This window comes from Zingiber officinale, chromosome 4A (assembly GCF_018446385.1).
Source record: "Zingiber officinale cultivar Zhangliang chromosome 4A, Zo_v1.1, whole genome shotgun sequence".
NCBI lineage: Eukaryota > Viridiplantae > Streptophyta > Magnoliopsida > Zingiberales > Zingiberaceae > Zingiber > Zingiber officinale.
The window spans coordinates 127,251,097-127,266,849 of record NC_055992.1 but is presented as its reverse complement, the minus strand read 5'-3'; the positions used below and the strand labels follow the sequence as shown (position 1 = coordinate 127,266,849).

At 42.0% G+C, this 15,753-nt stretch overlaps 1 protein-coding gene across 1 annotated transcript; it reads right to left on the bottom strand.

Moving 5' to 3' along the window:
- Positions 1 to 11,061: 11,061 nt before the first annotated feature.
- On the bottom strand, positions 11,062 to 15,495 carry LOC121971086 (probable pre-mRNA-splicing factor ATP-dependent RNA helicase DEAH5). The gene is made up of 2 exons (XM_042522192.1): positions 12,265 to 15,495; positions 11,062 to 11,696 (listed from the first exon to the last, which is right to left on the bottom strand). The coding sequence occupies exons 1-2, from the start codon at positions 15,312 to 15,314 to the stop codon at positions 11,303 to 11,305; spliced, it is 3,444 nt and encodes a 1,147-aa protein (XP_042378126.1). The 5' UTR covers positions 15,315 to 15,495; the 3' UTR covers positions 11,062 to 11,302.
- Positions 15,496 to 15,753: the final 258 nt, after the last annotated feature.

Here is a 15,753-nt window from a genome sequence, read left to right as displayed (position 1 = left end):
GGAGTTCCCTGATCGGTCCGGAGACCGATTAGATCAATCCGGTACGCAAGCCACTGATCATTCTCTGATCGGTCTACCGACCGATCAGGAAGTTCCCTGATTGGTCCAGGGACCGATCAGCGAGTACTGATCGTCTCCTGATCGGTCTACAGACCGATCAGGATGTTCCTGGATCGGTCCATGGACCGATCAGGAGGCTCCTGATACCTCCTGATCGGACAGCCGTCCGATCATTTCATCAACTGTACACCCATCAGAAAACCCTTAAAACTTCTCGATCCCTTCTTTTCTTCTTTCACGCCGAACCCTAGCCGACTCTTCCCTACACCTTCTCTTCCCTTCTCTTCTCTTTGCACGCCGGAACCCTAGCCAACAGCTCAATGGCACCAAGGTAACTCCTTACTTCTCTAGAACTTGGCATTTCGATTTCATTTCTCACCATAACTGTGGTTTTTGTTTCGGGTGGCTCCTGTGCTCATTTATTTCCCATTGTATCCCATTGTTAACTCTTAGAAAGAAGCCAGTGGGTGAGGGGACCTCTAAGTCACCTGAGAAGTCGAAGTCAAAGGGTCCTTCCCGACCTCAACCATCTGTTTCCAGGAGATTCCCGAACCACAATTTTGAGGAAGCCTTTAGACAAAGAACCTTTAAATTACTCCCTTGTAGGTCTGTAGATCGTAGATTCATGGACAAATTTTGTCCAACTGTGTCTGAAATCATTGCCTATTATAAACTTGACTCACTTGTCTACTTAGAACGGGATATCAACTACGACTTGGTCTCTGAGTTTTATAATAACCTTCATCAGACTAATGATGCAGGTTATAAAACAAGAGCTGCTAAGCGGACTCTTGATTTCAGTTTCTCATCATTCTTTGACTATCTCGATTGTCGGAGGTGTTCCGGTAATGTCTTTTCGATATTTCCTGATTTACCAGATCCTTTACCTCCACCCTTTGATATCTCATCTGATGATATTTATGAGTACTTCTTCAGACATCCTAGACCGGGTGGCCTTGATGAGCTAGATGTTGACTTTCCTACTTTTGCAGCCGTGAGATTATCTCCTCGAGACTACATTCTTTTTAAAATTGTCACAAATTGCCTTCTGCCTATCACATCTAAACCACTGTCTGAGATCCGACCCTATCATTGCCTGATGCTTTATGGATTGCGTCGGCGTCTCGACTTTGACATCGTATCTAGCATCTACTCTTCGATCATATCCTATAGTGAGTCGAGCGGCTACACTGTTTATATGCCTTATGGGCATATAATTACAGATTGGCTTGAGACCCTTCAGATTGATGTCTCTAAGGGTAGAATAGTCAAGATGGTCAGACAGGATTGCAGACTTGGGAAGCGGGCATTTTCCAAGTCTGGAATCATAGGACAAAATAGGGATGTTTGGTGGAAGGATGGGAGAGCTCTAGGTGAGTTACCACGGGGACCTCCACGACAGGTTGCAGCTGCTCCTGTTGCTGCTCCTCCTGCTGCTGACGATGGAGAGGCCGATCCTGATCTGCGCTGGCAGATCGCCGAGCTGGAGAGTCGCTTTGATCGACACGATGAGCTGCTGGTTGCTAAGCTTCACGGGCTGCGCGTCCGGATTGACCAGCGCTACGATGATTTACGCAGTCAGCAGCTGGCGACACATCAGGTAATTATGGATTGGATGGCCAGATACCCACCTCCGCAGGATTTCGCGGGCTATCCATCCTCGAGCAGCGGCATGCCAACTCAGGGACCCATTCCTCCCGTTGATGATCCTGATGCTCCTCATGATGAGGAGGCTGATTGATATACATTGTTCTATGATGTCATTTTAACTGTCTATGTTTTGGATGTTGGTTGTTGGATATGTATGTCTGTCCTGGATACTTACTGACTTCTTCTATTTATGCTGTTTATTTTCTTTCTTTATGTTTCACTCCTTATTGGTTTTTAATATGCTGTTCATATGTCATGTCTTGTATGTTTTTTTTCTCTTTATCACTGTCTTATAATACATTTAAAGGGTGTTCTAGGTGAATTAAGAAAAAGACAGTATGGGTTAAGGGGGAGTCCTTAACGTTCTTTTACCTAATTTGCACATTTTCGGTGTTTAACAAAGGGGGAGAGAATAACTAAGTTTAGAGATAAATGAAAGTTTGGCTTTAGGGGGAGGACCTTGATTCCCCTATCCTTACATGATGTTGTATCTGTCTTAGGGGGAGGATCTTGATTCCCCTAAAATTAGGGAAATATGGAAATATGAACATTTCTGATCTAAACTTAAATCGTGTTGTCAAACAACAAAAAGGGGGAGATTGTTGATACAGTCTGACCTGGCTGTTGTTTTCATGTTGACACTGATTTAAGTTTGTATCAGATATTAATTAAACTCAGACTGATTGATGATCAAGGTTGATCATGAGGAGAGGAAAAGTCCAAGTATGGATACTTGGCACGCAAAGTCGGAGAGGGCTCGGCAGCTCGTTCTCCGGACTAGGTCAGAGAGGGCTCGGTAGCTCGTTCTCCGGACTAGGTCAGAGAGGGCTCGGTAGCTCGTTCTCTGGACCGGATGAAGTCGGAGAGGGCTCGGCAGCTCGTTCTCCAGACTAGGTCAGAGAGGGCTCGGTAGCTCGTTCTCGGAGAGGGCTCGGTAGCTCGTTCTCCGGACTAGGTCAGAGAGGGCTCGGTAGCTCGTTCTCTGGACCGGACGAAGTCGGAGAGGGCTCGGCAGCTCGTTCTCCGGACTAGGTCAGAGAGGGCTTGGTAGCTCGTTCTCTGGACCAGGAAGACGTTAGGGTTTAGGGCTGGGAGGCTCGAAACCTAACACAAGGACATTGGATCGGTCTGTTGACCGATCCAGTGATACTCTGGTTGTCTGGATCGGTCGGCAGACCGATCCAGTGATACATGAGTCACCTGATCGGTCTCGTGACCGATCAGTGACCACACAGAAACTCTCTGTGGGTTATCTGATCGGTCTGGGGACCGATCAGTAACCACACAGAAGCATTCTGTGGGTTATCTGATCGGTCTACAGACCGATCAGAAAGGAGCGATCAGAAACGCTGGACTCAAAGCGAAAGGGGGGATCGGTCTGTGGACCGATCCACCCATAGGCTGATCGGTCCACAGACCGATCAGACTCTTCCCGGACCAATCAGAATGAGTCCTGATCGGTCCAGAGAGCTATGGATCGGTCTGTTGACCGATCCACAACTTGTCGTTTGTTTCTGCTGCTTCTCTAATTTTTTCTGATTCCCTTCTGATTCACCTGATCAAATCATCTGCTGTGAGATTTTTAAGTTACAGGTTACAGGTATTGTGCTATTGGTTAATTTCAAATGAAGCTCCATCAGAAGAATAAGAACAAGTGGCCTTTATGCTGTACTTCACTGTAAGTGATGCAATTCGGACTTCAACGTTCACTGGCCTCAATCAGTTGGACTCTTGCTCATTGGTTCGAGCTCAGAGACACCAGTGAAGACCATGGATGGTATTGGTGTGAGTTCTGAGAACCAGATGAGAAGCAAGAGTGATTGGCGACGCCTGAGTTGGTTGCAGCGATTCGACACAGGTGACAGTGATTCGGGACAGTGAGAAAGCAGAATAAGAAGAAGGAAGAAGAGAGGTTTGCTAAGGTTCTGGAAAAACTCTCTGTCGATCAAGAGGCTGTGTGTGTTGTTGAGCTCTTGGCTGATTCCTTCTGTCTTTGCATTTTTGCTTCGTGGCTATAAGTTCATCTGTTCAATCCTTTAGCCACTGAACTCTGTAAGTAATTGTGCTTCACTTTCAAATCTATTTTGTGATCTTTGTGGAGAGGTTACTCCACCGAGAAGGAGAAACATTTAGCCGAAATTTGTCCGGGGTGTGATCTACCGAACGATCAAGGGATCGTCCACCTTACGGACACGCCGAGGAGTAGGGGCAAGTTATCCCCGAACCTCGTACATACTTGTGTAAGCTGTGGGTTGTGCTTCTTTCCTTGCATCAGTTTTATTTTTGTTTATTTCCTCTGTGCTAACAAGCTTTTGTGAGGAATTGATTGAGTTTTTAGTGGAGGCTATTCACACCCCCCCTCTCTAGCCATTCCAAGATCCTAACAGAAGCTTCCGTCCTACGATCTTCTGGCAGTCTATGCCCGGTGTCGGCGGTACCAACTCCCAAAAGGATATCACTGGATATCATCAGAAGTGTACGACTAGACCGAGAGGGTTGGTCGCTCGGTCGGAATTCCACCGCCCTAGTGCCCCGTCCGTCCGGCAAGAACCTCGTCGTTTCTCAGTGCATGTCTGCTCACCCGTAGGTTCACTTTGTTATTGTCGAAGCCTGCTGCCAGGCCGAGCGGGATAACCGCTCGGTCGAAGGCTGTTGCCAGGCCGAGTGGAATAGTCGCTCGGACAAAGTTGAACTTTACATCTCTGTTGTCTGGACGAGCGGGGTAGCCGCTCGGTTCGGCTTCTACACATTGTCTCCCTTGAGCGTCAGTTGTTTGATTGCTCCCCGTGTTGAAGGCGACATCGGGTCAAAGACTTCTTCCCAGTCGGGGCATACTTCGCCCGACCGACCGATGCCATTGTTAGAGTGTATACTGAAAGCCTAAGCTTTTGTAGACATTTATTTTGAATAAAGAATAACATTTGGTCAAATTATCTACATTTATTTGTAGTTGTTCAATTAATTTATATTGTAAATAACATAGTATGTGGTGTCACATACAGAAGATAATGTTATCAGTACCTTATAAATTATAAACAGTAGCTCACGACCAAGATGGAAAGGAACAAACCATTGGAAGGTCGTAGTGTAATTAGGAATTAGTTTATCTTAACTATATAATTATACTAGTATACTAAGAGTGTATTGAGTAGGACCATTAGAGGTCGTTTCTTTTATACTGACTTCATAAAGGAACAAAGACCTCAGTTATTATGGAAGTATGTGCTCTTAATCCTAATATAATAACAAGCACATATATTTGATATTTATTTCTTTAATTTATCAATGGGTGAGATTTAGTTTGATAAATCAATAAGTCCGATAAGTTGGGAAATGATATCACTTATAGTGTGTGTTGTTGATTATAGAAGGAAACTGTGTCCTAGTGATCTAGGTTGATAATATCCCCAAGAGTAGCTCATAAGGATTGTCATGTTAAACCCTGCAGGTGGACTTAGTCCGACATGACGATAAGATTGAGTGGTACTACTCTTGACTAAGATATTAATTAAATGAGTTGTCAGTAACTCACTTAATTAGTGGACATTCGACATCTTAAACACAGGGAGACTAACACACTCATAATAAGAAGGAGCCCAAAAATGTAATTTGGGATTGGTGCGGTAGTTCAATAATAGTTCTCTAGTGGAATGAATTATTATTGATCAAATTATGTTGTGTGTTCGGGGCGAACACGGGATGCTTAATTTTATCGAGAGACCAAAACCAATTCCTCCTCTCGGTCCCTATCGTAACCTCTTAGTTATAGAGTACTATATCCACCTATACCCACCTTCATACCCATGTTGTAGGGGCCGACCAAGCTAGCTTGAGAACCAAGCTAGGGTCGGCCAAGCCTTGGTCCATGGGTGGCCGGCCCTAGCTTGGACCCAAGCTTAGGTGGTCGGCCCTATTAAAATAGAAAAGAATTTTAATTTTAAATTTTTCTTATGTAGAAGATATAATTTAAAAGAGAGATTAAAAATTAAAATATCTCTTTTATAAGTTTCTACAAAAGATTAAGAAAAGTGATTAAATCTCTTTCCTTATTTATAGATTGAAATGATATTTTATTTTTCTTCTTTGTAAATTATTCACATGTTGAAAAATTAAAATTATAGAAATTTCTTTTTATCAACCATGAAGGGATTTTAAAGGTAAATTTTATTTTTTAAAATTTTCGGAAATAAATAAGGAATTTTAATTGGTTGATTGAAAATTGCCTTATTTGCTCTTCCATGAGATGGTCGGCCATGATATGGGTTATTAGGAAAATTTATTTAATTTTTATTAATTAATTCATGTCAAGGAAAGTTAAGAAAATTTTATTGTAATTAAATTTCTTTATTTGCCAAAGCTAAGGATTATAAAAGAGGAGGTTTGGGTGCCTTCAAGGTGAACAACCTCTATTCTATTTTCTTCCTCTTTTCTTCCTTGGTGTGGCCGACCCCTTCAAGTTCTCTTCTCTCCTTTGGTGTGGCCGAACCTCTCATCCTTCTTGGAGATCAAGTGGTGGCCGGATCTTAGCTTGGAGAAGAAGAAGAGAAAGCTTGCATCCCTTGGAACTTGGTTGGTGGAAAAGTTCTTCATCCTTTGAGTTGTTTTGTGCTTGGCCGAAACTTGAAGGAAGGAGAAGAAGGTGCTAGGTGGTTCTCATCTCGGAAGATCGTTGCCCACACAACGCCCGAGATTAGAAGAGGAATACGGTAGAAGATCAAGAGGTCATTATTCACAAAGTAAGGTATAACTAATAATAGTTTTCCGCATCATGTTAGTTTTGTTTCTTTGTAAAAATACCAAATACAAAAGGCATGCGATTCTAGTTTTTCGAATTAGTTTTCGAAGTTGTGTTCTTTTATTTTTTTCTTTTCCTTGTGATTTGATTGTTCTTAGTGGTTAACCTAGGGTTACTATGGGAAGGTTAAATATTTAATTTCCTTAAAAGGCTTTGTCTAGTCGGTGGTGGTTGCTCCCATATCCAAGAAGGCCATGTGCCTCGCCATGCAATACTGGAAGCCAATTTTGGAAATAGATATTTAATTGTCTTTGTGACCTAGATGATTTGGATCGAACGTGTTAAGTTCCACAGGAGATCCAAGTCTAAACCTAAAAGAACAAATAAATTAAACTTAGGATCAAACATGTTAAGTTCCGCAGACAATCCAAGTTTAATTTAAAAGAACACATGGTAGCTAGGAAAAGGTTCAGACCTTTATACAAAATTTTTGTACAGTGGAACCGATAGATTTTCCGAGTAGCAACCAACATCCATATATGCGTTAACTGTCATGACTTTGATCTTTTTTGACCTCTACCGTGGTAGTTGAGTGGGGTCCTTCATCATTACCGTATCAAGTATGTTTGGAATTTTCAAAATTTATATTTTTTTTTAGAGGGGAATATGTCAACTAAAAAGATAAAAAAAAAAAAGAAGAAAAGTTAAAACAAATATTGATATATCTACTGAGGTTATCTTTATTGAATACGTAATTCAATATGTTTTTGATCGATGAAACAAACTGTACTCGCATCCTAGTAAATAAGTTTAGGACGGTTGTAGAATATTAAATTTAGGGAGACAACATACTAAATAATAAAAATAATTATTATATAATGCATATAACTTTCAATAATAAAAATATAATAATTAAAAAAATAAATAGAATATTTAAAGTTAATATTATTATCTTATCAAAAGAGAAAAGTTAAAAGTTTGATGAAATAAAATTCTTTAAATTAAAGGATATGTTCTATGTTTAGTGTTGTGATATGTGTGCCTTTAATTTGCTTTCTTGATTGATATAATGTGCTTTGAGTGAGCTGATTATGTTTGATTCTATCCGGAAGTCGAGTCGAATGGGGGACAGGTGATAATAGCAAAAGTGTTGACGGAGAGAGTATTGGGGTTGGAAATGAAAGATACGTCGCAAGCTTTTGGCCCTCAAGCGGAGCCGGGGGAGACGGTGGAAAATGGTATCCACGGACCTACGCACACTACAGACAACTCACACGGGGGCGTTAGAGCAAGAACTTGGAAAGAGATCCTTAGTGCAGACACTCCGATGCTTAAGTCAGAAAGAGGTTGAGCGAAAAGCGTATGAAAAAGTAGAACAATAGTAAATGTGTATATGTGCGTGTACTTGGCCAATGGAGAGGATAACTTTTTATATCGTCTTTTATAACCTCTGCAATTATGAGGTGGTGAGAGAATGTTTGGTGTCAGAGTATGTCGGGTGATGTAGGATGTACGACGGACTAGGTGAAGGAAGGTTCCGCAGCATGTATATGGCGGAGAATCAGAATATTCCCTAGCAAATGACTGTTATTCACTTACAGATTATTGTGATTCCTGATGGCGCTGTCCCTTGACGATAATCCAGTCGGCTCTGAAATCGACCGGGAGTGGACTGCGAGTCGTGCCCTGAGCGAGATGAATCCAAGAGATCTGACCGGCTAGGTGTTGGGACCAACTAGGAGTAGGCTATGAGCCATGCCTATGAGAAATGAGCTGTCTTGGAGACCCAACCGGTACTGCGACCGACCGGGAGCATACTATAGGAGTCTTGCCCATGAGAAGTGACTGTTTTGGAGATCCAATCAGCACTTGAACTAACCAGGAGTAGACTCGGAGCTTTGCCCGTGAGAAATGACTGTTCTGGATATCTGACCGACACTTGAATTGATCGAGGATAGATTAAGAGTTTTGCCCATGAAATATGACTATTTTAAAGATTCGACCGACACTGAGACCGATCGAGAGCAGGTTGGGCCGAGAATTTAGGAGGCGCGTGAGCATGCACGCTTATAACTCGCGCCAGGGGAAGAGTCTGGGACTCGACCGGCTAGTCGTTGAACGTGTGAGCCATGCACACTTATAACTCATACTGGAGTAAGAATCTGGGACCCGGTTGGTTTTAACTGGCCAAGAGTGGAATGGGAACCATGTCCAAGAGGGACTAAGCCCTATGTACTTGATCAACTAGGTGTTGGTCGGGAATAGCTTGAGAGTCATGCCCATGAGGTGTGAGGAGAACTAAGTCCTGAGGATCTGACTGACATTACGAATCAACTTATTAGAATAAACTGTGAGTCATGCCCATGAGACGTGAAGGGATGGTATTGAAGTCGATCGGGAATAGAGTGGGAACCGTACCCATGAGACGTGAGGGGCTAAGCCCTAGAATCCCGGTCGGTACTGGAGCTGACCAGGAATAGAGTGGAAGCCGTACCCATTGGACATGCGAGGCTAAGCTTTGGAATCCCGACCGGTATTGGAACCGACCAGGGATAGAGTGGGAGTCGTATCCATGAGACGTGAGGGGTTAAGCCTAGAATCCCAGTTGGTACTGGAGCCACCTGGATATCTGACCTTGACTGTCATTTTCTCTTGACTTTTGACTGTCACATTACCTTACCTCTTGACCCCAAACTATCCCTAGGACCCCGTTATACGCCGTATCAAGGTCCATGATTTCAATGGAAATGGTGGGTTAGGAATATTATCTTTGGAGTGTGGCTGCTTAAGGACAAATTTTGCTTTCTTCACACCAATGCAAGCATCAACAATGATTTGAGATATATTGGTTGGAAACCGGATCCATAATTCGTCAAAGAGATCAATGCAACCCACGAGACTATCTCTAGACATGATCAAACAGATTAAACATGCATATGCCATGCGAGCCAAGTAATTAAATAAATAATCAAACATCAATTTGGTAATATGAAACCTTGTAATCTTTGGCATAAGTGGCACCAGTTTGGGCACTTGAACGTTAAAGTTGTCGATCTCATCCGACTAGGCGTTACTATTTCTCAAGTTCTTCGCACTTTAATTTCGATCGCTCTCAGGGACCTCCATGCCGCACTACTGTTGCACTTGTCGCCCGCTTTGATCCTTGCCTTGGCCTCGTAGTAGGGGAGGAGTGATGGAGTACGATGGGGCCCAGGGTGGAGATGTTGGCCTTGAGGGCATATTGCTGGCGACGACCATGAGGTCCTTGGAGCGATCAACGCCAACCTTGCCCTCGACGTTCTCCTCTTGTGTGACGCAGGAGTAGCTGCGATCGTTGGACGTCAGAGTGTAAATCCACTTGTCAAGTATGAGAAAAGTGGTCAACTCAATCGAAATTGATTGGAACATTAGCTTAGTTTTATACTTCGAAATTATTTTAACAAGTGTCGTCTTACATTTTACTATATTTGGACATACTAAATATATTTACAACTTGACTTGATTTAATTAACTATAAGCTTATTCTAACCATTTCAATATTGTTCAGGATAAAAGAGGCGCTTGTGATTCACCTCCTCGGTGTTTGTCCTGGGACGAATTGACGAGGGCGCTAGGAGCGAACGTATTCATTTTTTTATCATCAGGATAAAAGAGGCGTATGAAATAAAGGATTAATCAGATATTTAAGAATTGAATCTTAACTGTGATGCATTGTAATGGGATGATAATTCTAAAAATATTGATTGTTTGGATGAGCCTATGAAGTATTTTTAGATTTATCTTAATGATCAATAGAAAATTTCTATAAATCGAATTGATCACTTTTAGAATTAGTTGAATTATATAGTTGGATGTCTAATTAAAAAAAACATATTATTCTCCGACAAAATAGGTATATTAGCTTTAGGCTTCTAAAAACAGATTATATATATATATATATATATATATATATATATTAAAATATGTACCTGAATACTACAATAATGTTTTCCAAGATGGACAATATTATCAGCTGGGATCCTATGGATTGTAACTTTGATCCATTTTTGGATAAAGAGTTACTAATAGGTGGGATCTCATATACCCTACTTATATAACAGGTGAGGTCCATAAAATTCTATCTATGAATGAAATGGTCCATCTTCTGGATCGCACTTTGTGATCCAAAGGATCGGGCTTCCAACATTGCCATCTTTGTCAAGAGGATCGGGCTTCCAACATTGCCATCTTTGTCAGTAAGAACCTACGGAAACATGATAGAAAGAGAGGTTAAATTGCAGAAAAATTTAAATGAACTTCGTATACGAGATTATGGGTAATTCATCGGCCCTACGAGAGAAAAATCGAAAGCAAAAGTCAGGTTTCAGATTTTTTTTGTTTAATTATTTCTCATTATTATACAACTTTTATTTTTAAGATCAAATAAACACAATTGGAAACTGAATCGGGTTAGTATTTTTTCTTAAAAAAATTTAATATATTTGAAATCAAATGTGTTACCTTAGTTCTTTTATTCGAGTTTGACTGAATCAAGTTTGCGAGTTTTATTTCAGAAGATAGAACCAACAAATTTAAAATGTGCCTTCACCCAGAAACAAAACAATTCTGCGTATCACTGACTGCAATTTCTCCTCTATTGACCACAAGAATCTTTTCTCGGAATAGAATTCCAATCATATGTGGCTATAACAAATCAGTCTGTAGCTACTAATTCACTAAATACAGTATTACAGTTGGGAAGGGAGAGCCAAAGAAGATAAAAAAGGCTCAAACTTCAGCTCCATAGCTCACATTACAAAATTAAACCAAAGAGTTCCTAAAACTGGAAGATGAGACAGTAGAAATTGCCAGACAGCCTCAAGCTCGGCGCTTGCTCAAACGCCACGAGTTAGGCTCGTGATATGGGTCGTACAGCGGTTCGATACGCTCCTGGCGTTTACGTTTACTCATCCTATTTGGATCTGAAGACTTATACAGTCTTGGAGCTAATTCCACCAACCACTTAGGGTCGATGACCGTAACTTCCCTCGTGTATTCCTTGGTTGTCATGACAAGCTCATGATAGATCACCCAGTCTGGTTGCCTTTGAAATAGAGCACTGCTGGGGTGGATAAACACGGTTTGATTTTCCACTAGCGCCCTGTAGCCTTCTCGGGAGTCCTTCCTGGCTGCTTGAAAGAAGAAACCCGCTGTAATCGCCTTCCTTATCTTTGTGAAATTTTTTCCAGCACTAACAACATCAAGCTTGTATCTGTAATGTGAGGTAAATTATCAGTTGAAGTTTGGCAATGACAAGCTACATCAAACTGAGAACAATATCACAGTTTGACAAGGACAATCGAAACCCAAAATATTTACATCTAGTAGTATATGAATCATGACTTTCTCAAATGACAGTTTGCATAGACTACGTGAGTTGCAAGCTTAAATCAAAATGTAGTTTATCACATATATTTAGCGAAGACCTCGTAACAAATCATTTGCAAATTGCAAAAGAGTTGATCCATGAAGGAAAACCATGTAAACTAAGGCAAAGGACCTTTCTAAAAGCATTTACTATTCTATATTGAATCCAGTCAATGAATGGCTGCCTCCAATCAATCACATGGAATTCAATTACATCAACTGCATCAGTGTCAAATATCAGATTCTTCTCTCAAAAAATCAAGATTTCTCTATATCTCATGGGAGGGATGTGCCAATTTTGACAAATATAATTGCAGTAATAAAAAAACAATGAAAAATAGACATTTAGTGGTGAATTAACAAAGAATGTGAAAGAAATGACAAACAAGTCAGTTAGATAATGAATGGCATACCTGTCCATGATAGTAAGAAGCTGTTTCCTCACATCCTGAGCCTTTCTAAGCGAACGGGACTGCACAAAATTCTCAAAGCACCAAGGCCCTGAAAAGTTTTTAGCTTTCCACGCCTCGTATACAGCAAGCAGTGTTAAGTGATCCCCTTCTGGCTGAAAGAATTTTGCTCTTTTTTGATCTGCCTGGGCTTGTTTCTCTCTCGGTCTGTAGAAAATGTTCCCAGTCGTAATCATTGCTATAATAGTCAAAATTTCATCACTGCATCCAAGGTCCACACTAGCGAGAAGCATTTTTGATAAAGGAGGATCCAATGGAAACTCAGCCATTTTTCTACCCAATTTTGTCAGGAGCCCTTCCTCATCAAGGGCTCCAAGACTATATAGTTGTTCCATCGCAGATATGAGGGCAGAAGGTGATGGAGGATCCATGAAATCAAAGGATAGCAAGTCATTTATACCCATAGCCTTCATATTGAGAGTCGTCATACCAAGATTGATCCTCTGGATTTCTGGAATCGTTGTTGGAGACATTTCGTTGCAGTAAGCACTCTCTGTATATAGTCGGAAACATTTACCAGGACCAGTACGCCCAGCACGACCAGCTCGTTGCTTTGCAGAAGCTTGTGAGATGGGTGTAATAACCAGTGAATCAAGCCCAAGCTTCGGGTTGTAGACATTTTGTTTAGCAAAGCCAGGATCCACGACATAGTAAATACCGTCGATGGTCAAGGAAGCTTCTGCAATGTTGGTAGCCACAACCACTTTCCGCTTCCCAGGAGGAGCAGGATCAAAAATTCTGGACTGCATTTCACTGGGAAGTGCACTGTATACTGGCAAGATTATCAACTCAGGCACATTTTTTCCTAACCCTTTCATTCTCTCATACAGAGACTGGCAGGCATGATCAATCTCTTCTTGGCCAGTCAAGAAGAGAAGTACATCTCCTTCAGGTTCTGTCAAGTGTATCTGCAAAACAGTGATAAGTGCTGCATCCAAATAATCGATTTCCGGTTGCTTGGCATAAAGTATCTCCACTGGGAAAGTTCTTCCAGGAATGGTGAAAATGTTGCAGTTAAAGAAGTAGCCAGAGAATTTCTCTGCATCCAGAGTAGCAGATGTCACAATCAACCGAAGGTCTGGTCTTCGCTTCACAAGCTGCTTTAGCAACCCAAAGAGAACATCAGTATGGATGGTCCTTTCATGAGCTTCATCCAACATAATTACTGAGTACTGTGATAGAGTTTCATCAACTAAAATCTCCCGGAGAAGCATACCATCTGTCATGTATTTGATCACAGTCTCAGGGCCAGTACAGTCTTCAAACCTAATAGCATAACCAACCTCCTCACCCAAGCGACAACCAAATTCTTCAGCCACCCGCTTTGCAACAGACATAGCTGCCACCCTTCGAGGTTGTGTGCACCCAATTTTCCCTCTTGTTGTGTATCCTGCCTCAGCAAGATACTGAGTCACCTGTGTTGTCTTCCCTGAGCCGGTCTCACCAATCACAACAAGAACCTGATTGTCGTGCACAGCTTGAACCAACTCTTTTTTCAATTTATAAATAGGAAGGCTCTGCCTTTGTTCCTGTATTGACAACTTTGATCTCTGCCCAAGCGTTACAGTTTTTCCATAAGCATCTTTCTTCCACTCCGGCATCTCATATGCTGACAATCCCACTCCCCTAAGTTCCTGTGCAAGATGCCGCTCGCCAGTTTCCGGCATTGGATCTTCCCATGGACGATTGAGATCTTTAGGAATTGAATCTAGCATTGTCCTCTGCTGCTGCTCCCTTAACTCCCTTCTCTCCTTGACGAGGGCCGACTGCAGCACAGCTGCCCTTCCCAAAGATCCCTCCGGGTTCTTGAAAATTTTGACAGGTGACATGTCAATTGAATAACGACTCTGCCCCTGCAAGAAGGAAGGTTTATCCTCATTGAGCTCAATCTCTATCTCCTCCTCAGCACCCTCTTCCTGATACAAGATTCCATCCTGATCATCATTGAGCATTGGATATTCATGAACGTTCATAACACCAGCATCAATGAGCTTCTTTGCCTCCCATCCCTCAGGTGAGCTCATTCTCTTGAGTCGCTGCCTTGATAGTCTGTCTTCATTCTCCTCTACAATAGTAATCCCTGAAAGACCTAACCTCCTCATCGGGTCTCCATTTCCACTTGCTGGATTTGCCATATAAGCTTCATTTTGTGAGCTCTTCCTCATCGGAAGAAGATCTTTTCCAGTTTTCTGATCTACATCCCTCATGGATAACTTCTGCCCTGACACTGAAATGACCTTCACATAAACTTCTTGGTTCCTCTTAACTGCATCCTTTGCATTGGCAATCCTCCTATTGGCAATATGGGAGATATGAACCAGACCTTCCTTTCCCCTCAAGTCGTTCAGCTGGATGAAGCACCCAGCGTCCATAACCCGCGAAACTCTTCCTTTGTAGACTGCGTAAAGCTCTGGTTCATCAGAAGTTCTGCGCGGTTGAGCTGGATGCCTCCTCTCTCTGTGCTGCTCCTCCTCTTCATCTTCGTCATGAACTCTATAGTAGCTGTGCTTCTTCCATCTACGATCCCTGTCTCTGTCTCTATCCCTTTGTCCATATCTGTCTCTGTCTCGATCTCTGTTCCAATCTGGATTCCGATCTCTATCTCTGCCGCTATCTCTTTCCCTATCACGATCATTTCTGTGTAGTTCACCCCGGTCACGTTCGCGACCCCTATCGCGGTCATCTGGGCGGCAGAGAGCGGGGAAGGCGGATAATTTCTCGTCGTCATCAGGAGTGGATTGCTTGCTGGTCTTGAACGTGGGGGGAAGGATGGCGTGGATCATGGTGATGAGGGAGCGAAGGAGGTAGTCAGGCAGATCGCCAGCCCCAAACTCCTTTAGCTTAGCTTCAAACTCATCGACGGTCTCACAGTTGCGGCCGAGATCGGCGATGAACTCTGCCAATATCTTGTCGCCGGAGCCAACGTGGGACTCGAGTTCCGTGCATATATTGGAGAGCAAAGAAAAGCGTTCCAGCTCCTTCAAAGTCTCCATCACCACCCGCCGCGGAATCTAGGGCTTTTGAGAACGAGCGAGAGAGAACGGAGAAAAGATACGAGACCGGTGAAATCTAGGGTTTTTGAGAACGAGGATCACCTACCGCCGACGAAATCTAGGGTTTTTTTGAGAACGAGCGATAGCGAGGTGGGAGATCGAATGTTGATTTCGAGGGATTAGCCTTAATCAATTATATTATTTAACGTCTATTTAAATAGGCATCTAACGGTAACTAACGGTAACTGTTAAAGAGGAAAAAAATTCTAAACGAAGTATTCTAATCTAATAACTTATCTAAAAGTAGAATTAAATATAATTTTATTTTAAAAAAGGGAAAAAATAAAGATAAGATCTCCAAAGATTTTTTTGAATATGTTTATCTGAAATAGCGAGGTGTTTTAATTTTTTGTTTATTATTATTAAAATTGTTTAAAAA

Bases quoted from the DNA above. Each gene is read 5' to 3' on its own strand.
- LOC121971086 (XM_042522192.1), bottom strand. From the start codon at position 15,314: ATGGAGACTTTGAAGGAGCTGGAACGCTTTTCTTTGCTCTCCAATATA. The intron at 11,697-12,264 runs GTATGCCATTCA...CTCACATTACAG, and splicing joins CTTCTTACTATCATGGACAG to ATACAAGCTTGATGTTGTTA.